The sequence below is a fragment of the Rana temporaria genome, chromosome 10, assembly GCF_905171775.1.
Source record: "Rana temporaria chromosome 10, aRanTem1.1, whole genome shotgun sequence".
Lineage (NCBI taxonomy): Eukaryota > Metazoa > Chordata > Amphibia > Anura > Ranidae > Rana > Rana temporaria.
In genome coordinates, this window is record NC_053498.1 from 40,870,556 (window position 1) to 40,895,362 (window position 24,807).

At 44.4% G+C, this 24,807-nt stretch overlaps 1 protein-coding gene across 1 annotated transcript in view; it reads right to left on the minus strand.

Moving 5' to 3' along the window:
• TRPM4 (transient receptor potential cation channel subfamily M member 4) overlaps positions 1–24,807 on the minus strand; it is a 682,714-nt gene that overhangs the window by 329,915 nt on the left and 327,992 nt on the right. Inside the window, exons 6-10 of the mRNA XM_040327576.1 lie at positions 21,661–21,838; positions 13,414–13,478; positions 11,693–11,875; positions 8,486–8,585; positions 8,213–8,331 (exon numbers count right to left, since the gene is read on the minus strand). Coding sequence (XP_040183510.1) covers positions 8,213–8,331; positions 8,486–8,585; positions 11,693–11,875; positions 13,414–13,478; positions 21,661–21,838 — 645 coding nt within the window. The remainder of the gene's footprint in view (positions 1–8,212; positions 8,332–8,485; positions 8,586–11,692; positions 11,876–13,413; positions 13,479–21,660; positions 21,839–24,807) is intronic.

Sequence of the window (24,807 nt, forward strand, 5' to 3'; positions counted from 1 at the left end):
TTTGCGGCATTTACTGGTTTGCGGGTCAATCACTCCAAATCCCAGGCTCTTGGCATTTCCCTACAACCCCACATAGTTCGAGCTCTGCGCGGACAATATTCCTTTAGTTGGCAGGAGGAGGCACTTCCTTATTTGGGCATTTACTTAACTCCCACCCTTACTACATTATATCAGAATAACTATCCCCCATTGTTTTCGAAAGTTGCTGGAAGACCTTCAAAGGTGGTTAAGCAAACCCCCGTCGTGGTTAGGCAGGCTGTATTCGGTCAAGATGACCATTTTACCAAAGGTGTTATACCTTTTCAGGACCCTCCCAATAGCCATAGCTGGTGCGGACCTCAAGAGGTTCCAAGCTAAATTACTTGACTATATATGGGACCATAAGAGGCCTAAGGTGAACAAGAAGACACTATACTCTCCTAAATTGGGCGGCGGTTTGGGCATGCCAGACCTTCTTAAATATTTCCATTCAGCTCAACTGGCCCAGTTGATCCGATTTCATACAGGCCGGTCCAGGCCGCTCTGGATGGGGTTAGAGTCCTCTCTGAACCCAGACAGGGAGGTCAGTCACCTAATGTGGCTGAGGGGACGGGATAGATCATCTGTGCTATGCCCATCTTTGTCATTCTCCCTGAGCCTCTGGGATCGCTTGTCAAAAACGCACAGATTCAAATCGCCACACACTCCGATGGCACCCTTATTTCACAATCCCCTGTTCACCCCGGGTCTCCGCCCCCAGGACTTCTCTTGGTGGACCAATAAGGGTCTATTGAGGATAGCAGATCTTTGCGATCATAAGGGGGCTTTGTCAAAAACGGTTCTGCAGGAGAAATACGGCCTTCCGAACTCTGAATATTTTAGATATGCTCAAATTGCGCATTTTTTAGAAACTTTGAATCGCACTTCTGATCTCCCTACAGCTACGGCTATGGAACAACTTTGCAGAACCTTTGACAAACACTCCGGTCACATATCATTGATTTATGGATTATTGTCTTCCAATACCCAAAAGATGGCCTATATGACTAAGTGGGAACAAGATATTGGCACGGAACTGGACATGGCGGACTGGAGTAAGCTGGTACAGGGAGCTTCTAAGTCATACATTAACACCTCTTTAATAGAGGCTAATTATAAAGTACTAATGCGTTGGTATATGGTCCCTGCGCGTATTGCTAGTTTTGTCCCGGGGGCGTCTCCGCGGTGCTTCAGAGGGTGTAATGTGGACGGTACTATGTACCACATCTGGTGGACGTGCCAAAGGGTGAGACAATTTTGGATACGCACTTATAACTTTATCTACTCTAACTCAGGTGAATCTTGTTAAGTCACCTCTGCATGCACTGCTGGGACGCCCGGTGGAGGGAACATCAAAACACTTGAGAAAACTGATGGCTTTTATATTTGTGGCAGCCAGAATCTCCATTGCCAAGTCTTGGAGGTCCCCCACTGTTCCCTTTTGTCTGCTGAAGTCTAAATTGTCATGGATTATGGTGAACGAGAGGATGTCGGCCATTTTGAACGATAGGGTTAACGGTTTTCGACAGGGTGTGGGACCCTTGGATCACCTATCTCACGACTGTACATTGATTTATGTCAACGGAAGGGCTTTTCCTACTCTGATATCTCCCTCTTTTGGCCGGGGTAGGGATGCACCATCCCCCTTTTTCCTTCTCTCTTATTCTTTCCCTTCCTCTCCCTTTTTATCTTTCCTATTTTTCTCTCCTCCCCTTCTTCTGCATTTATAAGGCTGTTCCCCATGGTTACTACACTGAATCAGCTTCAATTGATTGTTATCTGTTGGCCCCTCGGGTCTAGATAGTGCTTCGAATGACAGACCCTGAGCTGGGTCTAAGCTATCCGTTCTGATAGATAATTACAGAAGGAGCACTCAAAGTTGTGTTGATATGTTTTTGACCTGAAAAAAAATTGTATCCATGCTAGTCCTCCAGATGGTGGCTATGATCGTTTCCCCCCCCCCCCCCTCTTTTTTTTCTGTATACCCTATTTTTTGTTTTGAAAAACGCAATAAAAAATATTGGAAACGAAAAAGCGCATCCATAAATGCCTTATTTTTTTTTTAATTGGGTACCTGGTCCATGACTTCATAACAGAGCATTCCCCAGGGGATAACGGGGGAAGGGGGCACTCTTTTACCGCCCACCCGCAGTCCACCCCCACCCTGGCACAAACTGTGTCCAGGACTAACAATAAAAACTCTGTGGGAATCCCAGGTGCTAACACCTGCTGCCACCACCAGCATGTGGGGAAGGACCCAGACACTGACTCCAATATTTACATAGTGTGTATTATAATATGCACACCTGTCCATACAAATAGACAAAAGCTCCTAGAGCCCTATTCAGGGCCTCTCATCCACTTGCTGGGGTAACCAGGGGACTCCCTCAGGAAGAGACTGCCCAGCGCTGCCTGTGAGGAAAAGAACCGTGAGGTAACTTCTGCAGGGACCTGTGTTTAAACAGGAAAAGCCTCCTAGGGCTGTTTTATTAAAGGATAAGACACAGATACAGCATAAAAAGCAAAACCGTTACAGGTGTCACCAGTCAGCATCTGCTGAAGTATAATCATAAACATCTGTGCTCATCACAGGGCTTTTTAACAGTGAAAAATCCCTCACAGGAAAGCCCAATACAAAAAAAGAAAAAACACAGGCCAGATAACAGTCCCCTCAGGAAGGCCCCCTCCCCCCTGACAGCGGCAATGTTAGCAATGCAGCAAGGGAAAGGAGCAGGGAAGGGAGGGGAAGGGACCCCCGAACCCCAGGAATGCCCAGCCGTACCAACCCACCGAAGCAGGAGGGACTGTACTTACCCGTCCAAGCGAGGACTCGCTAACGCATTCCTGACAGAACTACAACCGCAATGGAGGTAGCTGTCGGCCCGGTCCACTGTGAGTGAGACAACACCACAGCCCAGTCATATGTGGACCTCGATGCAAAGCTCACCCCCCCCCCAGGAGTCATGGGGTATGGCGTGGCAGACCAAGCCTCTTTGCAAAGGTGTGCCCACGCTTGCTGGTCGGACTGAGTAGACTACAAGGATCTATATTATCCAGCCTGTCTCTCAGCTGACAGTTGAAAGAAGATTCTTCAATAAAAAGTAAAATAAAATAAAATTTCTCCTCAGGGCGCTGGGCCCAAAGGGAGCCATACGTCCTTCTCCTTGCTAGGCAGAACGAAAACTGAGGCTCAGGGGCGGACTGACAACTCATGGGGCCCCTGGGCAATAGAAGATTATGGGGCCCCTCTGGCTTACAGATGACCACCACGCCAGGAGGTAGTGCAGAGGCGGGCAGCTAAAATCTTGGGATATTCACATTAAAAGCATGTCATTTTCGGACATATCAGGGACAGATCTAAAAAAAAAACACAGATTTTTACATACTGTCCCTGGTTTTACTGAGCCTGGCAACCCGGATGGGGCCCCCTAGTGGCATGGGGCCCTCGGGCAGTGCCCGAGTGACTCAATGGTCAGTCCGCCCCTGCTGAGGCTTCAGTGAGGAGGGTTATGTCCTGGGCGGGGCTGTTCAACTCTGTTAATGTAACATGTATTTAACTATTTAACATGTTTTTGCCTAGTCCTCTCCTGTAAACAGGGAACACAACCCACTTGTCAAGATTTAAGGAGCTGTGTCCGTCCATGGACGATAAGAGAAAAAAATATTTATACAGACAGTCAATACGCTCTCTCTGCTATACACATATTTGCCCAGCAATGGAAAAATAGGGGTATGATTACATCCACAGGTAAACCAATCTCACACAGAAAACATCACCGGAAGGTGAAAACTAAAAGTGGTTATCTAAAGGGGCAACACTGGTCAATGGTATATACACAAGTACAGAAGGTAAACCCATCTCACCTACATCACTGTTTAGGTACGCTGCATTATTGAGCCATGGGCAAGCCCATACCTCAAAAGGAGGGATGGTACAGGTGATCAACAAGGTGTTCACAACATATGGGTTTACAAACTACTATAAAAAATGTTGCCTCACATGTCCGATTTGTAACAGATACCACGCACAAGGTGCTATAAGACCTTTAAGGGGTCATTTCCCCACAACCCCCTTATGCCTTTCACACGATATGCATGGATTTTATTGAATTGAACAAATGTGAGAATAAAAAGTACTGTTTAGTTATTGTTGACATGTTTACAAAGTGGGTGGAAGCTTTTTCTATGACACACCTGGATGGGCAAAAACAGATGACGAAGGGACCGGACGGTGCCACCATTACTGCTATACAGGGTAAGACCACCACAATACTATCGGATCTCAGGCAGGTCATAGACATTGGGTAGCAAACATATGTCTTTGAAGGCAAATGCCTATGCTCTACTCCAGAATGCGATACATGGGCGGACGTATGGTGGTCGACAGACTATGACGGATGGCTTGCTAGTTCTGCTGTGATCCTTGAACAAAAGGAGGGATCAGGTAGAATGCATATCCATCTACAGTCGAAGAGGGTGGACCGGGGATTGCCAGTCCTGTGGTCATCTTACACCCAATAAGTGTAATCCCATCTCCCTGGCAATAAAAACCTGCAGGTATCAGATGCTGGAGTTCATGGCCTAGGAGTACATATAGGCACAGTCGGAGTGACCTACTAGGGAAAATTACTATTAAGGTTATCACCCCTGATCAGGTCACCCCAGGCCCAGAACCAACACAGTTTCAACTTAATCCTTCCTTGTTTAAAACAGATTTTACCTGCAAGGAACAATCAAGTACAGAAACAGGATTTGGGGACAAAAACGAATGGATAGAGTGGGTCAGTTACACAATCCAATCTAAGGGGCTGAGCGATTGTATTTCTTGTGCAAACCCAAGACCACAACTAGCCACCGTTCCTCTCCCTGAAAAAGAAACAGACTTGACTTGTATAATAAGAATGTTTTCAGAAAATATTACTGGGTTGAAATGTGAAAATGAGAAAAAGAACTACCCTATGACTAAAATGAAAAGTATACCCATCAGTACAAGCATTACCAGAGAATTTCACTTGTTTCCCTAACAACGACATGAACAGTTTACATGTTGGCACCCTAGCCCCTGAATATTGTGCAACTATAACTCTTACTACAGACACCAAGTATCAACTAAAATGGTTTCATGGAAAAAAAAAACAGCAACTGGCTGATGTTTGGTGGCTGTGTGACTCAAATAACAACAGGACTTGCCTCACTCTTCCTACGGGTCCAGCCCAACAAGAATGTCTACTGGATAAACTACATCTACTACAACCAACAGAGGTTTGTGAACTACACCAGAAATGCTATCAAAGGCATAGCTACACAACTGGATGCCACCTCTGACAGCGTGGCAGAACCGTATAGCACTGGATATGTTGCTGGCAGAACGGGGCGGGGTATGCAAAATGTTCGGGAACCTTCTGCTGCACCTTTATTCCAAACAATACGGCACCTGATGGAAGTATCACCAAGGCCTTACAAGGCCTACAATTGCTGTCGGAGGAATTAGCTGAAAATTCTGGTGTAGAGAACCCCTTAACAAGACTTTTCGAAAAATGGTTTGGCAAGTAGGGTGATCTTGCAAAAAGTTTGCTCATCTCTGTTGTCATGGCAGCCGCAGTCCTGATGCTGTGTGGATGTTACTGCACTCCCTGTATATGGAGTATTCTTCAAAGACCGATTGATACATCTTTAACAAAGACTATGCTCCTTCGGAGCGACACAGAACTTTACTCAGAGTCTGATGAAGATTTTCAAACCCTCGCTAAGGACCCCTCTGTCTAAATGATAATACCTGGTAAAAAGGAACCTGGATATTTGAATTATTGACATTATGAGTATAAAAAGATGGAGATGTTAGAGAAATTAGACTCTAAATGTCAGCCATGAAAACACCATTTTGTATTTTAGGTATGCTAAATACAGCCTAATGCTCAAATATAACCTTGATTTTAATTATGCTTAGACTTTTTAGGTCTTGTTTTTCTGTATATTTGCAGATGGCTTGGGGACCCCATCCAAGTTAATATCCTGCATAATCACATTTGAATAGAGTGATCTGTAATGGATTTTTCCACTTCTCCATGATGTTCAGAAATAAAGTAAATGTACCCGATGGGACATTCCGACAAGAGAAGGGGGTGTCCAAGGGCCTATATAAGACATATGCCATAATGTTCTGGCCAGAAATGATGACCATATAGTCTGCAATGTAAATGTAATAATTTCTCTTGCATATGCAATATACTCTTATCTTGATTCCTGAGGACGGTCTAAGATGGTAGTTTGTTCCTGTGACGGTAGGGCAATGGTCGGTGTCGGTAGGGCAATGGTCGGTGTTGGTGGTCGGTGTCAGTAGAGCAGTGGTCGGTGTCAGTAGAGCAGTGGTCGGTGTCAGTGGTTTTGGGGCTCTCGACCATGTCGGTATGAGGGGGGGGGGGTTGTGATGTCAGTTACTTACAATTTCATTTTTTTATCTTTTTTTTCTGCAATTTTATTTTGTAATATATTTTTTTTATCAGCCCTGTTGGGGGCTTTGGTGACATGTCAGGGTCTAAACCGAGACCCCCTGACATCTCCCATTTGAGACAGAGAAAGGGACAAGACAACACAGATTCCCCAGTCCATTTCTCTGCATTGAAGATGAAAGGAGAGGCGATAGATGCTTCTCTCCATTCATAAACTAAAGCAGAGTAACACACATGTTACTCTGCTCAGTTATCACAGGAAAGATCGGTAATGAACGCTCTGTGTCCCATTTAGAAAAGAAAGGGGCCGGTAAATAACATACCGGCCTCTTTCTCTTGCCTTCATCCTGACATTCCCCCTCCCCCTGCAGCCCCTGGTAGAGGAGAGTAGAGGCGGGAAGCCGGCTGTGGGGGGAAGACACAGTGGGCAGATAAGGAATATACAAAGGGGGACAACACACATGGCTGGATGAGGAGGAAGACACTGGGGACAGTCGGGGATGATCGGTGTGATGGGGACAGCTGTGAGCACCGATCTCCCTGCATGGCTTTTCAGGTGAAAGCCGCAGGAGGGAGAGGAGAAGCAGATGATCAAAAGCCATGCAGGGAGGTCCCTACGCACAGCTGTCCCTGCTGCACTGATCAATCCCAACTGTCACTGGACATGTTTGCAGATTGCAAAAGTGACAGATGGGCATGAGCGCGATCTGCTTTTACCCAGAATGCGCTTTGCCTCTCCTGTGCATGCCCTGGCCAATAAGAGTGTAGAGGTGAGTGGGAGTTTGCTGGCGTCATGACTCCCCCCACCGAGCGCCGGCTAACAGACCCGCCCACTGAATCCAGAGTTTTTGGGGGGCTCCAAATAGAGAAAGGGAAGACATTTGACAGGCAAGGCTACATGCAGGAGGCATGTATATCCTTATCATTCAGCACTATGGCAGTACTTTATAATTGATGAGTGGGTTTACATTCACTTGATGAGTGGGTTTACATCCACTTGATGAGTGGGTTTACATCCACTTGATGAGTGGGTTTACATCCACTTCGATAACTTGTGTCTTTTTTCAACCTATAACTATATATGCTCTACATAACATACACATCGAAAAAATAAATTTTACCTGCTATTTGCTTAATGATAAAACTTATTTCTTACAGGTTGTTTATCAAATGGGATTTCTATGCTGCTGGGAACTGGAAAGCAGATCCTTGCCTTTCTATTCCAGAGCTTGTGGGCTATACAGCTTCAGATCTGTCAATGCAGAAGGAGGTAAAGCACTGAGGGAAAACCTAGGAAAGCAGCAGTGCGATATCACTAGCACTCCTCTGGAACGTACTACTAGCTAAACCAGATTCTTGCTGCTTATGAATGGAGAGTTCCATATTACAGAATGTGTGGCATTAGGACTGCCATACCACAATGTGGAGCGCACTTGAACACATGCACTTCAGTACAACAGTAGAAATTAAATACAAGCATAGCTAACAGACAGTGCTGATGACTGAGTAATGCTTCCTGAATTGTCTCCATCCTGTGCAGTGAGTGCATGCACCCCCCCCCCCCCCTAGGATCCATGTGCATAGCATTGAACAAAGCATGGAGGTTAGATACCATTGTCTTTGTAACAAAATTACATATCTTTTCAAATAGGAAAAATGCTAAATTGTCCACTACATATCACTTTTACATTCATGCTGGTAGCCAAGACAAAATCAATTACATAATTATTGATATCTCGTCTTACCCGCCATTGGATTTCTCCATGAAACAGCTCTGTTTTTGCAATGTCCTCCCTGTTCCAGGCCACCGCTAATTTCAGTTCATCCAGATATTCAGTGGCATCACTGGAATGCTTCTTGCAAGCTGTGTAGAATTTTGAAAAATCAACAGAAATCCTCAATTTTTAAAAAAGGTCAAAACCAGCAAAGATGGTATGATATTCTACAATATATTTTTTAGGGACTACAAATCTGAATGATCCAGTACAATATAACATACTTTAGCAGCATATGATTACCTTTAACCAAGGCTTTCAAGATAACAGTCTCAAAATCCTCCGTCCCATCTGTGTTTGAATAGACTGTGACCAATTCACGGTTCTCTACTATCTTTTCAACCTAGATTTGGCAAAGATTTGGCAAAGCACATTATACTTTAAGGCAGACATACAGACAAAATAATACTCTCAAATACATTAAAAAGTAATACTACTGTAGCATTACCCCCGGAGGAGCTTCTGGAAGTTTGGGCGGCGTATTACCTCATGGCTCCTCCGAATTCCTAGGGGTGAAATGATGCATATTGCATATAGGGGAAGTAAAGGAATGTCCACGACAGGTGTTCTTTGCTGTGCTCTTTATTACCCAGCCGGGTAAAAAACAATAACTTGTGAGGAAAGTAAAGTTGAAGAAGAAGATAGAACTGCAGATTTAGGCTTTGTGATAAGTTTTGGGGGGCCAGGCGAGCAGACGTTAGGCCCAATTGTAGGCAACTAAGCATTTTTAGGCAGGAAGCTTGGGTACGCTGGTTGGGGGTACCAGGCATGCTGTTGAGCAGGACGGTGCTGGAAGTGCAACGCTTTGCACGACTGGATAGACCGTCGAACTTTCTGGTGCTACACGTCGGCGGCAATGATTTAGGACTGAGGTCCATGTTGGACATCATTCGTGATGTCAAGTTTGATTTCCTGCGGCGCCGCATGGCCTCCCCTGAAGGTCAATAGAGAGGTAGGCAGATTTGTAGTTAGGAATGGGGGCCTGGTTATCTGGAATTTGGAACTGGAAACTGATACTTGAAGATACATTTGGGGTGACAGGGTACACCTCAATGTGGCGGGAATTGATTTGTGGGATTTGTGGGCCCTGGGGTTTCACAATATTGTGAAATGCCATCACAGATATCTACAGAAGTAGTAGTGCATTAGGGTCATGTGCATTTTTGGATGTGTGTTGGGGACCAATTAGAAATGTGAAGCACTACCCCGCAGGAGCTGCTGGTTATATTTTGGGTGGCACGTTACCTCTATGTTCTCGCTGTCCAGGGTGAAAGGAGAGTCTGAAGATTTTCAATGTCCACACAATGCACTTTTTCTTGGATTTATTTGGCAGAACTTTAGAAAAAAAGAAGGATGAGGGGTGGAAGGGTAGGTAGGTTCAGGTGCATAATAAAAAGTAAGGAAACAATCCTGTTTCCAGCATACAGTTCTCGTCACCACTCTAGCCAGAGTAGGTATTGCTCACCCGGATAGGTGTAAACGTTACTATTTGCCTTATTGCGTTTCACGCTGGAACGCATACGGCGACCACGCAATTACGTCATCGCCCGGCGCCACGTGCGTTCTAGCTTAGAACGCGGAAAGTGGCGAGCGCAATCAGCGCTGCATTCGGCACACATGCCTCTCAGGTATAAACAGAACGGCGTGTATTATACACGCTGTTCTATTATTGTCAGCCGTAGCCAGCCACGCTACACTAACTAGTACCTTCATTGCATCCATGCTGGCATTGCTGGGGACACCCTAAGATCTTCCTTGCCGACACCCTGCACTACGGAATGCCTGGCTGCTAACATACAACAAGACCCATGCCCTGCAAACGGATAAGTAGCAATTGTTTCACTTGTAGTGCTTCAGAATTAACTGCTACATATATTGCTTCTAAAACAATTGCTGTATTTAACTCTGGCTTGCTAAGTACTAACATACTGCTTGGGACTGTCTGTTGTGTCTTTGGCTGTTTGCTGTGGAACATCTTAAAAGGGACATACACTCTCAAATTAGCTGAGCTATATTTGCCTCTCTTATGCAACTATTAGTTGCCTTCATTATTCCCATTTACTGCGTGCTTGACATAAGTTGTTACTTGATTATGGGCCTATGCCCTAAGTTACTGAACATGTTCGCCGTATCTTTTCTATGCGAAGGGTTGAAGGTATTTCATACCTGCTCCCTTAGTGGCCTAACGCATTTCCTTATGTTAAAGTGATATGATGTAGAGAACCCCCCAAACTCCTGTTCTCTGATTGGAGTGACGCCTGGGGTCCAGTACTGATAATCACTTGAATACAGAAGTGCATTGGAATCTTCACGTGCATCGTAATCTTTAACGCTAGGGGTCGGACGCATGTTGTAATACGTCCACCCTTAGTAGCTCAACGCATTCCTATATGTGAAAGAGAGAGATGATGTAGAGAACCCCCAAACTCCTGTTCTCCGATTGGATTGACGCCTGGGGTCCAATACTGAAATCTCACATAGAGGGTCCCTCTCACTGGCCTAGCAGCCAGGATGGCGCACAAAGTAAAGTACAGTCTCTGCCACAGACCTTCCTTTCCTGATGAGACACTTTGGTCTGGAATCCCATGCCACAGGGTTCAGCACCCGGATCTTTAGCTTTGTTTCTTTAGAAATAGATCCGACAGGCGACACTGTTAAGCCTCTCGTGTACGGTGCATCCTTCGATGAAGTTTCCAGGCCTTCTCCCAAGGTACCAGCCTCTTGCATGGCCCTCTCCAGGATAGGTCCTCCTCTGGCTTCCTTCATCAGGTGGCTTCCTCCCGCAGAACGGACAGCACTGGATCACCTTTGCAGTACAGGCCCCAGTCAGACAACTGGGCACCCAGGTGAAACTGCAGCCCCGGGTCAACGTGGTCCCGGAACTAGGATTCAGAACGTGCACCTCAGGCCAGGCGGGACAAAAGGCGGGACAGATGACAGACCCCCACCAATGGCGTCTGCCCCTCAAGTACCCCTCCCCAGCATGCACAGCGGGCAACTACTCCCACTGATTTGCCACCGAGGAGGGACACTCAACACACCTTGACCTTGCTGCTGCCACACTTGGCCTGGGGTGGTAATGACACCCCCAGGTGAGCAATGGCGGATACTCAGCACAGCCATGGCTGGAACTGAGGCTAAATTGCCCTTAATCATTCTGGTCTGAGCCGAACAACAGCTAAGACCCCCATTAAATTTACAGCAGCACCTGTTCAACAGGAGCAGGGCACTACAAATGAATAGGAGCATCTCCTAAATATGTTCACAATGTGTATAGTTATGTGCATTACAGTGTCTATACACAGGATTGTATAAATGCATGTGTCAGAACAGGGCCTTAGAGCTGCAAGCACTTTATTTAAAAACACATGCCTTTTAGATGATGCTTACGTATATCATAGTAAATTGTATTATTGCAACTATTCTTCAATTTTGACACACATCTCTCACCTTCCCAACCATTTTGGTCAAATTCTCCTTAGGAAAATGCAATTTTAACTTCTCTTCTATTACAGTTCTAATGGATTCCATTGGCAATGACTCTTCCAGGATTTCAGCCAGGCAGTCGGCAACCCCTCCGGAGCCAGCAACCAAGAGGCATGGGATAGGGCTCATTGTGGCATTGTAGACTCTCTGAAAATAGCATAAAGTAGGTTATATATAGGGGGAAAAGACGATCAATGGAACAAGCAGCAATTAAATCCTTTGCCAGACAAGCCAGATGGATTCTACAGTAAAACACAGTGGGGCAGATCCACGTACCTGCGCGTAAGAATCCGCCGGGTGCAGCGTATCTAAGATACACTACGCCGCCGCAACTTATTTATTTTATTTCGAATCCTGAAAGAATTTGCACCGTAAGTTACGGCGGCGTAGTGCATCTCTGGCGGCGTAAGGGCGCGGAATTCAAATGGACGTAACGGGGGCGTGTTTTCTGTCAATACGTCGTGACCCGACGTAAACAACTTTTTTTTTTGCACTGCGCATGCGTCGTCCGTGGGGGTATCCCAGTGCGCATGCTCAAAATTAACCCGAAACAAGCCAATGCTTCCGACGGTGACGTCATTCTACGCAAATCCCTATTCGCAAACGACTTACACAAACAACGTAAAAATTTAAAATTTCTACGCGGGAAGGACGGCCATACTTAACATTGAGTACGCCACCATATAGCAGCTTTAACTATACGCCGGAAAAAGCCGAACGAAAACGGCGTAAAAAAATGCGCTGTGGATCGCCGTAAATAGCCAATTTGCATACTCGACGCAGAATTATATAGGAACGCCACCTAGCGGCCGCCGAAATATTGCACCTTAAGATCCGACGGCGTACTAAGACGTACGCCTGTCGGATCCCTCCGAGATGCCGTTGTATCTTGTTTTGTAGATACAAAACAAATATACGACGCGGCAATTTTAAAATTACGCCGGCGTATCAATAGATACGCCGGCGTAATCCTTTTGTGGATCTGCCCCAGTGCCTAACTAAACAAAACTCTAAAAACTAGATTCTAAACTATATATATATATATATATATATATATATATATATATATATATATATATATATATATATATATATATATATATACATACTTTGAAAAACTTTGTATTTTTAAGGCCTATGTGAGGAAATTGGAATTGGAAATTGGAATTTTGTTTGACATCCTCGTAGGCTGTGGGACATCTAGTTGTTTAGATGTTTCCCCACATCCAATCCGCACGACAGGAGAGGGTGCGTGGCTCACAATGAAGCTGGTTCACATTTGGTGCTGGTCTGCATTTGGAAAGGGTCCTGTGTGTCTTTGGTTCCGATTCAGGCAAAAATTCAGACCCGATTTGCACCCGAATCTGAACGTGCTGTGAGCCACGCCTGCACATATGTGAACCCAGCCTTAATGTTATTGGGCTACTCCATCCAAAACAGATATTTTAGTTTGGGCAAATGGATCTTAATCCCTACTTCTATTAACTGGGCACTTTAAAGGACAGATACTGTATCTGCACCAGTTCATGATAAATATATTGAGGGCATCTCAATTTGGAATTTCAATTACATTATGTAAAACACAGCAGAAGCCATGCGATTTAGCAGTTGTATATCTCAGTAAGGGAATGTTAAGGAAAGATTTGATCTTAAAGGTTACAAACTTTAAAATATCCATGCTTTACCTCCAGCATCTTGGACTCTCCAGCAATAAGCATGCACAGAACAGGGATTTCAATGCTTCCTTTACCTGGAAGATAATACAAAATTGCTGTAGCATAAAATGGTCATAATAAAGTAAAAAACAGTAAAAAATAGGATTGTTTACAATCACTTTAAAATCCTTTTCTTCGGTAGCTTAAAGGTGTTGTAAAGGTTCGTTATTTTTCTAAATAGGTTTCTTTAAGCAAGTGCATTGTTGGTTCACTTACTTTTATGTCTCCAGGATACCTTTCAGGTTCAAAAAGGACAATTCACTGTGTGTACAATGTATTATTGCATTAGTAAGCCAGAGGTATGTTTGTCTCAGGTTAGCTGTTATGCTTGCGCCATCTACTGGCCAAACATGAATATAGTTGTAAATATACTTATCTAGCTTCTATAGGCTGTGACATCAAAATCATCATATCCTCTTTAGCCAGGAAGTGAAGGTCTTATAGTATCTCCATGTTTAAGATCAAGGCAGCAAGGCCTGCATGCAATCTATCCCCATCCATGGCATCGGAGGTAAGCAATCTTTTTCTTCTTCCTCCACAGGCCTTTAGGGCGGTAGTTAGCCATCTCTGATAATGTTTATATGATGTGTTTATTATCGTATAGTAATGTTATACCATTCTTGTTATTTCTAGTTTTACCGCATATCACGTGTGTCATCCACATGTATATTGAAATCTGCAACGTGCCAATAAAGACACAAGATAAGAAACAGCAGTCTATTATTGTGTGCGCAGAGAAAGGTCACCTGCCTAGATAGCTACCCATAGACTCCGGGAGTACGGGAAGCGAGTCCAGGACACTTACCTTTTCCTTCGATTTCCCTTCTGTTTTTTTTCTTTGTCTGAATTTCTCACTTCCTGTTTCTCCTCAGTAAGCTTGCCCCCATCATAGGAGCCAATCTGGCTGGGGGTTAGTCAGCCAGAACAGCTTACTGAGGAGGAAAAGGAAGTGAGAAATTCAGACAAAGAAAACAAAGAAAAAAAAAAACATTTAGAAGGGAAATCGAAGGAAAAGGGTAAGTGAACCAACAATGCACTAGCTTAAAGGAACCCATTTAGAAAATAAAAACACAAACCTTTATAACCCCTTTAATGAGGGAAGTGGGTTCTAATTGTCTATGTATCAGTATAGCTGCTTATATATAGTGTGCGTGTGTCGAATAAAGAAAACTAGCTGTATAGTATGATTGGGAAGCAGTCACTTAACGCTGGACCCCTGAGGAAGTCATGTAACATCACGCTCAAAACAAGAAGTGATCGGACAAAGAGAAGTAGCAGCGCTGATCACAACTTTATGCATTTATTGTAGATTTTTTAAAGTAAACCATTTGTGTGCACAATGTAATTTGAGTGCCTTTTAATATTTTAATAAATGTTAATGTTTTTAATGGAAGGCACTACAAGTGTTTTATATACTTTACTCTGAGCTACACTAAACCTATATAGATGAGGAAATGTGAAGGCAGAGGGTGGAGAGAACTACAGAAACTCCTGAGGGGGAAAGGCTTATGCTTATAATTTAGTGGCCATACTCCAAAAAGGTGAGAGCATGTCCAGGAGGAAAAGTGAACATATGGCGAGTTTGTATATTTTGCTTATAAATGAAATTGGACTTTTTCCCAAGGACAGAAATTTTAAAAGCACAGTGGATGACTTTGATGTTTAATGTTTCACACTTTCGAAGAAGAATTTTATTGTGGTTATAATTTTAGAGTATTGTTTTCACATATTTAAGGAGGCCGCTTTGAGTGTTAAATTGTTCCCAGCATGATTCACATGTAACCTTGATTACGCATTCTGAATAGAAGGTAAAGTAGCGCTGCACTTAGGAATAGCTTAACAAATGTTTAATAACCCCATGGAATCTGCTTGGTTGTTGTGGGTGGTAGATACCATTTCCATTACTCCTATGTAGCTAAACCCACTCAAAAAATGGCATTGAAATCAGGCAAAAAATAAAAATAAAAATTGTTGCCACTTGCAAAATATTTCTTTATCGTACATCACGGGACACAGAGCAGCCATAGTAATTACTATGTGGGTTATACGCCACCTATAGGTGAATGGACACTGGCACACAAAAGACAGGAAGTCCCCCTCTATATAACCCCTCCCATAGAGGAAGTATTTAATTTTTTTTCCCAGTGTCTCAAGCTGTTTGTCACGATAGATGAAGTGCTATGCTAAAGAGCCCCGTTGTGGACATCCTTAACCACTTCAATACCATGTACTTTACCCCCTTCCTGCCCAAGCCAATTTTCAACTTGCTGCACTGTCCAGTGTGGATGCCCATCAGTGGTGGTCCTGAGGGGGGGCTGCACTGATAAAACCCTATCAGCACAGACCCCCCCTGTCAGGAGAGCAGCCGATCGGCTCTCCTCTACTCACGCCCGTCAGACGCAAGTGAGGAAAAGCCGATCAGCGGCTCTTCCTGTTCACATTGTGATCAGCCCTGATTGGACACGGCTGATCACGTGGTAAAGAGCCTCCACCTTTACTGAGGTCAGTGTAGCAGTGTGTTAGACACCACCGATCGCCGCAAAGCCGAGGTCTCTTGCCTGTAATGCTCCTCTTTTCAGGGCTGGACCCTGGGATCCAGGTCCTTGGTTACAGAGCTGAGAGGCGACACAGCCCCTCTCCCCCCAAGCTATCCCAATTGCGGGACTGTTCGTTCACGCAGGAATAAGCCAGCTACCCTAGGACGTGACCGGCATGCACATGAAAACGAACGATCACGTAATAAGCGGCGCAAGGCCTACTGCCTATAAAGTTTTTACTCTGGGTAGTGTCTGGTGGCTGACAGAGGGACACAGAACATATGAGGGCATGTAAGCACTGTATGGGTGTTGGATACAGGCATTTTAAAAGGCACGTCAACTCAGCATCAGGTCAAGTAGTGATAGCGGCATATTTCCATTGCTGGACTAAAGCTTGGCAATAGATGCATATTGTTAGTACCTCTGCCTTTTGTGCTTAGGACTATGGCTTCCCGAAAGAAAGGTGGGGGGAATAAAGCAGTAGGAGCGCTAGGGCGCCGCTTTCAGGGTCTGAGGATCCTAGTCATACTTCCACAGTACTATCATCCCCTGAAAGACCAGAAGCAACTGGCTAGAGCCATTTAGGTTGTCAGGCATTGTAGCTACTGCCAACATTTCAGCATACGTCACCAAGGATGGTTTGGCTTCAACGTTAGCTGGTTTGGAAGGAAAAATAGCCGATAGGTCCTGTGAAGGACTTTTATGCAATTGCCTATATGCTTCAGTTTAATTCTCTCCCTGCTATTTTAATGTCTGTGTGTTATGTGTAGAAGGTGATTTCATGGGGACCCGAATGACTCATTCCTCTGCATAACAGACTGTTGAAATGTTAATGTCCCATCCCCAGCCAGCTCTCTATTCTAAAGGGTAATTGATCTATTGTGTGTGTGAAGAAGACCTGTGTTTACCCTTAAGAGATGTGTATTGTATCATCAGGCTAAATGATTAGATAATTGGCTCATGCTAATTATTCTGATTGCTTTGTTGTAGTAATTAACTTCACTGATGTCATTATCTAAAGAAATGTGCCTTGTCAGGGTCGGCTTCAAAGTGTCTACCTATAATCTGTATGGGAGCCTAGTGTGTGGAAAGGGGGTGGAGATTTCATTGTTCTTTGATTGATGATTAGCTTGTAAACTGTATATAACTAGCAGCATGCTGCCATTAAAGTGTGTATCTTCCAGCATTAAGCTTTGGCTCATGTGTGGGTTATTCGGCGATCCCAGGAATATTCCTCCTCGTGGAATATTGGGTGATTTTCTTTTATGGGAAGAAGGGAATGCTTGACGGGGATATTTTCTACTACCGTCACAGGTCCCCTTCTCCTCCCCCTGACCTTCCAGTATTGGAAAAGGAATGGGAAGATGTTGAGATGCCATTGGGAGACCAGGAAAAAGGGCAGGCAGATGACTCCTCTGTAGAGCCCTTCTCGGCCTCACAATTTCAATTGTTAGTTCAATCCCTTACAGAGTTGGTCCGTTCTGGATACAAGTTGCCCCCAGTGCAGGTAGCTGAGGCCCCCCTTTCCTCTTTGGGTTCTTTAAGACCTCCACAGGGTCTCAGTACTTTCCCTGTACACCCATCGCTGGAGCGGCTGATATATACTGACTGGGATCACACATATTTTCTTCCTCCTAGAAGATTTTCTCCTCTTTATCCTATGGAGAAAAAATTCAAAGTGGAGTTTGCCAGCAGTAGACATTGCCATCTCTTCTGTGAATAGGAGTCTAACTTGACCAGGTTTTTAAGAATCTAGCCGATAAGAAGCTGGAATCTTTGCTTAAATCCTTGTTTGCTGTAGCTGGTGCAGCAGCACAGCCTGCAGTAGCAATAGGCATTGGTCAATCCCTAAAATACCAACTTAAGCAGGTTATTAAAAAGGTGCCCCTGCTCAAGGAGAAGCGGACCGTGAGTTAGTTGAGCTACCAAGGGCCTTATGTTTTGCGGTTGAAACTCTTAAAGATTCTATTCATCAGATGTCACGCCTTGCTCTATCGTCGCATATGCGTAGAATTCTCTGGTTGAAGCATTGGTCAGCTGAATTGCCATTCAAAAAGCTATTAGCAGGTTTTCCCCTTTCATGGGTAACGGTTGTTCAGGGATGATTTGGATAAATATATTATAAAAAAATTCAGGTGGTAAGAGTGTCCTTTTACCAGTTAAAAGGAGTAGACGTCCTTCATTTAAACGTTCTTCCCCGGTACCAGGTATGACAGGCTCCAGCTAGTTGCGACGGCCGCCGCTGCCAGGTTCAAGAGGTATGCCTCAAGGCCAAGCACAGGGCAGAAGAATCCTTGGGGGCAGAAGCTTGCAAATCAGAGTCCCAAGGCCTCCTTGTGAAGGGGCGCCCTGTTCGATCGAGTGGGGGAAAGCTTCTGCAGTTTTCAGCGGCTTGGCAGGAAGATATCCCAGACAGATGGGTAATCTCCACGGATCTCTAGGATACAAACTAGAGTTTTGAGAATTTCCACCTTTTTGTTTTCTAAGGTCGAATGTTCCCAAAGACCCAGTGAAAATAAGGTCTTTATTCCTGGTGCTAGACCGATTGACGTCTCAGGGTGCAATTATAGAAATCCCATCAGAAGAGCGGGGCATGGGGTTTTTCAAATCTCTTCACGGTGCCAAAACTGAATGGAGATGTCAGACCCATAGCGTTCCCCCTAATTCAGCTGCTATCACAGCTTCTATGCAGGATCAAAAAGGAAGGGAAGCCCGGAAGATGGCATCCTCGGAAGTATGTCATTGGAAGAATTCTTGACATCCTACAGTTGGGAGTAGAAATGAAGCCAACCTTGAATACAATCAAGGGTCAGATCTCGGTCTTGTCGGTTTTTTCAAAGGCCACTTGCCTAGCATTCCTTGATCCGGGCCTTTATACAAGGGGTGACAGGTATAACTCCACCAGTTAGTCACCCTTGTGCCCATGGGATTTGAATATAGTTTTAGCGGCCTTACAAAAGACAGCCCTTTGAGCCAATGTGCCATATTCCCTTGATCCTTTTGACAAGGAAGTTGTTTTTGTTAGTGGCAGTAACCTTGGCAAGGAGATTATCAGAATTGGCAGTTTTCTCATGTAAAGATCCATACTTAATTATTCTTAAGGACAAGGTGGTGTTGCATCCTCATCAAACCTTTCTGCCTAATGTAGGGTCCAGTTTTCACCTGAACGAAGATGTCTCCCTGCCTTCCTTTTTTTTACAGATCCTCGTTCTCCTGAGGAAAACTTTTTAAATTCTCTTGATGTGGTGAGAGCTGTGACAGCTCAGATACAGAAAACTGATGCTTTGTTTTTGCTGCGAGAAGGGCCCAGGAAAGTGCAGGCAGTGTCAAAATCCACTATTTCAAGGTGGATTTCTCAGGTTATAATTGTGGTTTGAAAAGAAGGGTTCCGTCTTTTCAAGTTAGAGTGCACTCTACCAGGGCAGTGAGTGCTTTATGGGCGGTGCATCACCAAGCCTCTATGACTCAGATTTGCAAGGCCACAACTTGGTTTTCTGTACATACATTTACTAAATTTTATCATCAGTCGTAAGGCGGCAAAAGGATGCCGCTTTTGGGCGCAGTGTACTGCAGATAGCAGTATAGATCCTCCCGTCTGATGGCGGCCTGCTTTGATATGCGTCTCCCTCCCCTCAGAATCATTTCTTTGGGACATCCCACATAGTAATTACTATGGCTGCTCTGTGTCTTGTAATGTAAGATAAAGAAAATTGGATTGCCTGTACTGTATAATCCTTTTTTTGGAGTACATCACAGGGCACAGAGCTCCCTCCCTCTTATTGGGCTATATATTGCTTTGCTGCAAAACTGAGGCACTTCCTGTATGGGAGGGGTTATGGGGGACTCCTGTCTTTTGGGTGTGCCAGTGTCCATTCACCTATAGGTGGCGTATAACCCACATAGGGATTACTATAGCTGCTCTGTGTCCCGTGATGTACTCCAAGAAAAGGATTTTACAGGTAAGCTGTTATAAAAACCCTGTTCCTGGTAAAATATCTAAAAACGTTATCCTGCTAGATCAGCACTAAAAAAAAAAAAAAAAAAACACATGAAATTTGATTAGTAGTTGTGAGTAGCAGATATCATTGTAGCAACCACCTAGGTATGTGTTAGGATTAAGTAATTTTAGTTATAGCTCACTGTATGCAGTAGAGCTGCTGGTCGTTGTTAGTCAAATTTAGTCTCGCCTCACTAGTGTTTTGGTCTATTATATTTTCAGTTTTTGCAGGATTTACCGCTTCCCCCTGATTAGTCCAGAATACTCTGAAAATTAGTGGGAAGGAAGAGTCTAATAGCAACTAAATATTCATACAGAACTGGTCAATCCCTGGGGAGGGTCATCCAGATGGTAGCTTGGAGCCTCTATAAATACTATAAATACCCTGAGACACAGAGCATCCCAGTCTTTTTTCTTAAGAGAGCACAGCCTAAGCCCTCTTAGGTTACCCTGCCATGTGCCTGCGGGGCTTCGAGGCCTCTGGTGGGCAACCGGAGGGCCTGCTTTGCTAAAAAGTTACAGAAAGCCGACTGAGGGCCTAGTGTGGTATCACAAGGAGAAAGTGTTGCATGGTTATTGAAAGGAGGCAACCAATTTTCCAAGGACATTAGTAAGTAGAAACTGGAGAGAAAAAGATCCTAGAGACTATGGACTAAGACCATTCCCTTGTAGGTCAGAGCCAGCGGCGTGTGTTATAAAAGGAGACAGTGTCCAGTGTCCAGGGCTTAGTCGGTTTTATTACTTGTGAAAGGACTTTGCTTTTACTGTCCACCAGAGGAAGATTAATCTCCTGAAGCTTGCTACAGGCTTCTATTTCTATAGAAGAGAAGTTTTCCCCTATTTGTACATGGTGTTGGAGTACCCCATCCAATTTACCCAAAAAATAAAACCACCAAAAATTAAACCCCTGGGCAACGGTTGTGGAAAAGAACCCTGGGCATCTTTCTAGTGGCTCCTACGGGGGTAGCGCTACAACATATTTCATTACTCCTGTCTAGCTCTATCCTGCTTGGCAAGAGTCAGCTCACTTTCTATTCCAATAACAAATACTAAAAGAATACTGTAAACTCATTATCTGTAAATGTCCTCAGCTACATGACCTGCTTTCAGTATCTGAAACTGATAGGTAAATCTAAGTGCAATGTTTCAGTTGTAGGCTTATTTAACAAACAGTGGAAGAGCAATAATGATGTGCCAAATGCAGTAACCCATAGCGCCCAACTGTCCCTGATTTGTAGTGACTGTCCCTGATTTGGAGCAATGTCCATCTGTCCCTCTTTCCCATTCATTTGTCCCTCATTTTGGTCTGATCTATACAGTTGTATAAAAATTTCACTTTTTATCTTTTAGAAAGTTTTTCCCACTAACAATTCTTTCATCCAATTTATAAATTGCTGTATTTGTACAATTTTAAAAGCCAATATAAAGGAATAGTAGTGGTAAAAAAAAAAAAAGTCCCTTTAAAGGAGTGTGGCAGGGGGAGTTTCCTATGCCTACATACATTTGCTAGTAGGTGTCCCACATTCCCATCTAAAAATGTTTGGAGGTATGGTAACCTGCAAAATCAAACCAGATTTCTCGGTTTGCCATGTTGGCAAAAGCTGAATGCTGATTGGTTGCTGTGGGATATATCACTTTAAAGATTGCTCATTGCCACACTGAATAACTACACTTTACACTTACCTCCAACTCCAGTCTTCTGTCGTGATATGTGCTCCTCCAGCCTAAATCTAAAGCTAGTTTCACCTCCCATTTGTTCATTGGTGCCATCATCCGCCAAGAGGAAAACAGAGTAATTGTTGTCCAAGGAATAAGTTGGCCCGTCCACATTTTCCATATGATATTTTGATGGAGCAGACCCCTGGAAACAATAGTTACAGCTATGAATGAATACAATGAAAGGTTACAAATTTAAAAGGATGTTTAATTTTAAGCCCCCAATTATTCTGTTGCTCATTCTTCACTGCAAGTCATGACCGACTCTGAACTAGCATAGGTAGCGGTACCCCTGTAGGGGAGGCCAAGTGATGTGGCCCACCTGTCACCCTGCCTGGCTCTGTATTCACTTCCCTGACACGCCAAGACAATGAACAGTCTGCTGGCTTCGTTTTTGTTGTTTTATTGCACAGTGAATAGCAAAGTTGCCAAGTACAACTATGTACACTCTTTGTACACTTCTTAAAACCCCCGCACAACTCTTGCATGCAGACTTACTCTCACTGTCTCTCTGAGCCATGGTTAGGTCTGATACTGGTTCAGCCAGGCCTTGGGAATTGCCCTTTGCAGGCAGAGACTGACGGTCTCTATAATGTAGCAGAGACTAAGTCCTGTTAGTGCTAGCTGTCCTTCTGGTGGACTACTGCCAGTTAGTCCTCTTCAGGCCCTGCCAGCTCTCCTGGCTGCAGCTACCTGACTTCACTGCCCATGACATTGCAATCCTCCCTACTGGCTCCACACCCAGCTCTGACTGTTTCCTCTTATGCCGCGTACACACCATCACTTTATGTGATGAAAAAAAATGACGTTTTTAAAAACGTCACTTTAATTGACTGTGTGTGGGGGAAAACGTCGTTTTATGTCTTGTAAAAAACGACCAAAGAAAATTGAAGCATGCTTCAATTTTATGTGTCGTTTTTCAAAAGTGCACTTTTTACTTCACAGAAATTGACCGTGTGTAGCAAAAAACGTCGTTTTGTAAGACGTTTTTTCATCCACGCATGCCCAGAAGCTAGCTTCAATGGAAAAACGTGGTGGAACGTAACCTCACTTTGCAAGAACATTGTGAGAAAAACGATGGTGTGTAGGCAACTTCGTCTTTGAAAATTGAAGTTTCAAAAACGTCATTTTTTACTTCACAGAAAGTGTCGTTTTTTTTCATCACATAAAGTGATGGTGTGTATGCGGCATTAGTCTTCTCTAGCATGCCTCTCCAGTCCCCCCGACTGCACACATACCTCCCAACTTTTCAAATGATGTCCACTGCGGGTCAGTTGTTGAGCGGGGGGGGGGATTTTTATTACTGTCAGAGTTGTTGCATTTGGTATGCGGGAAAAGTCCTGCAGAATCAGTGCTTGTTGGGAGGTATGTGCACAAGTCACTCACCATCCCTCCTGGCTGCGATCTGTGGTTCCCTTCTGAAGACTTGCCCAAAGGTACTAGCTCCTACTGTCCTCTTGCTCCTCCTGTGCAAAGCCGCCACAATTTCCTGGAGAGCTCTGTCCTGCACCCGAGTCCAGGCCCGAAGGACACCACCCCCCAGACTGGGGAGCTCCCTCAAAGGCCCAACAGCCTAGTAATCCATTCTTAGTTCTTCCACCCGACAACTCCTCCCCAGCTGGGCTGACCCTGGGTACTTCAAGGAGGCCTGCCCCCTGCCAAATCGGTCAGGGCTCCCTGAGACACCCCAGACAGCTCAACCTCTTCCCCATCTCTTTTAGAATCCTCTAGAAAGAGGGAGGTGACAGTGGAGTGATGTTGCCTGTGGGTCACAGCTGCTGCTCTGAGCCATTCCTAGCCCACACAGATCAAAAACCAGCCTAGCTTCCATAAATTTGCCTCTACTACAAAAATCCTAACTTCTAGCACCTATCCAAGTAGAGGGTGCTAAATTCACCCCCCCACCAAAATCCAGCTGGTCCCTCAGGTGGGAACATTTTTCAAAAATGGCTCCTGGGCCCAGGAGCAAGGGCATCCCATAAGATAAAATGGAAGGGGGAAAGGGAAACAACTTGGATAGGGAACTGTACAAATAAAATTATGTACAAAAATAAAGATTTCTGGTAGGTATTTACATCTGTACAGAAAGTAAGACACACAATCAACAGGTCCCTGTAACCAACATTAATATACAATATACATTTGGGTCAGAGCATCTCTCGCGGAAGAAAGATACTCTGTCTGCAGGAATTTTCTTGTCTCCAGCCGAAGAGGATGGACAGCTGTCCCATCCCAGAAGATCCTAAGAGAAGACAAAAGGGAAATATAACAACATCCTTTGCTCAGATCAAACTACACACTGTACAGAATTTCTGTTGGGAGGGGTTTAGCATCCTGCCAATAGAAATAAAAAAAACTCAATCGAACATACATTTTTTTTCCTGTTTGTTCTGTTAGAAGAGGGTTTTAACCTGCTGACATAAATAATGGGAAAGGTAAACAAACATATATGCAAGGTGAGAAATAATACCGCTCAGAAAACTGCTGATCCCCTGGCTTTGCTTCCGTCCCACCAAGCCAAAAGGGTTCTGGCTATGCACAGGTGCATTGGATGAAAAGAGGTCCTGGACTGCCGCACTCCTTAAAACGATATCTTTATTCAGCAAGTGAAATCCAAAAAACCACCAACAATGTTGCAGTCAAAAAGACTACGAGTAAGTTTTCCTTTTGTTCACTTCTTTTTGACTGCAACATTGTTGGTTGTTTTTTGGATTTCACTTTCTGAATAAAGATATCGTTTTAAGGAGTGCGGCAGTCCAGGACCTCTTTTCATCCAATATATGCAAGGTGGACAGTTCTTCTCTGGAGTTCCTGATGGGAGGGGCCCCTCCCCAGACAAACAGGCTCCTTAAAAAAAATTGTAACAAGGCAAACCATCTGTCAGTTGGGCATATCCAGGGTGGCAGGCCGGGCTGATCCTGCAGAAGAAAAATCAGGAGGAAAAAAACACATTTTTCTACTTCCCAGCAGTTCATGCATAAGATCTCCATGCCAGCTGTATCTCCTCAGTCTCCTAGGCATAGAAATGGGGTCGGGCAACCTCTTCAGGTCTCCCCCTCCTCCTGAATGGAGTGGCTCTTTGTAGACTGTCCTGCTTTGGCAATGAGCACCTGA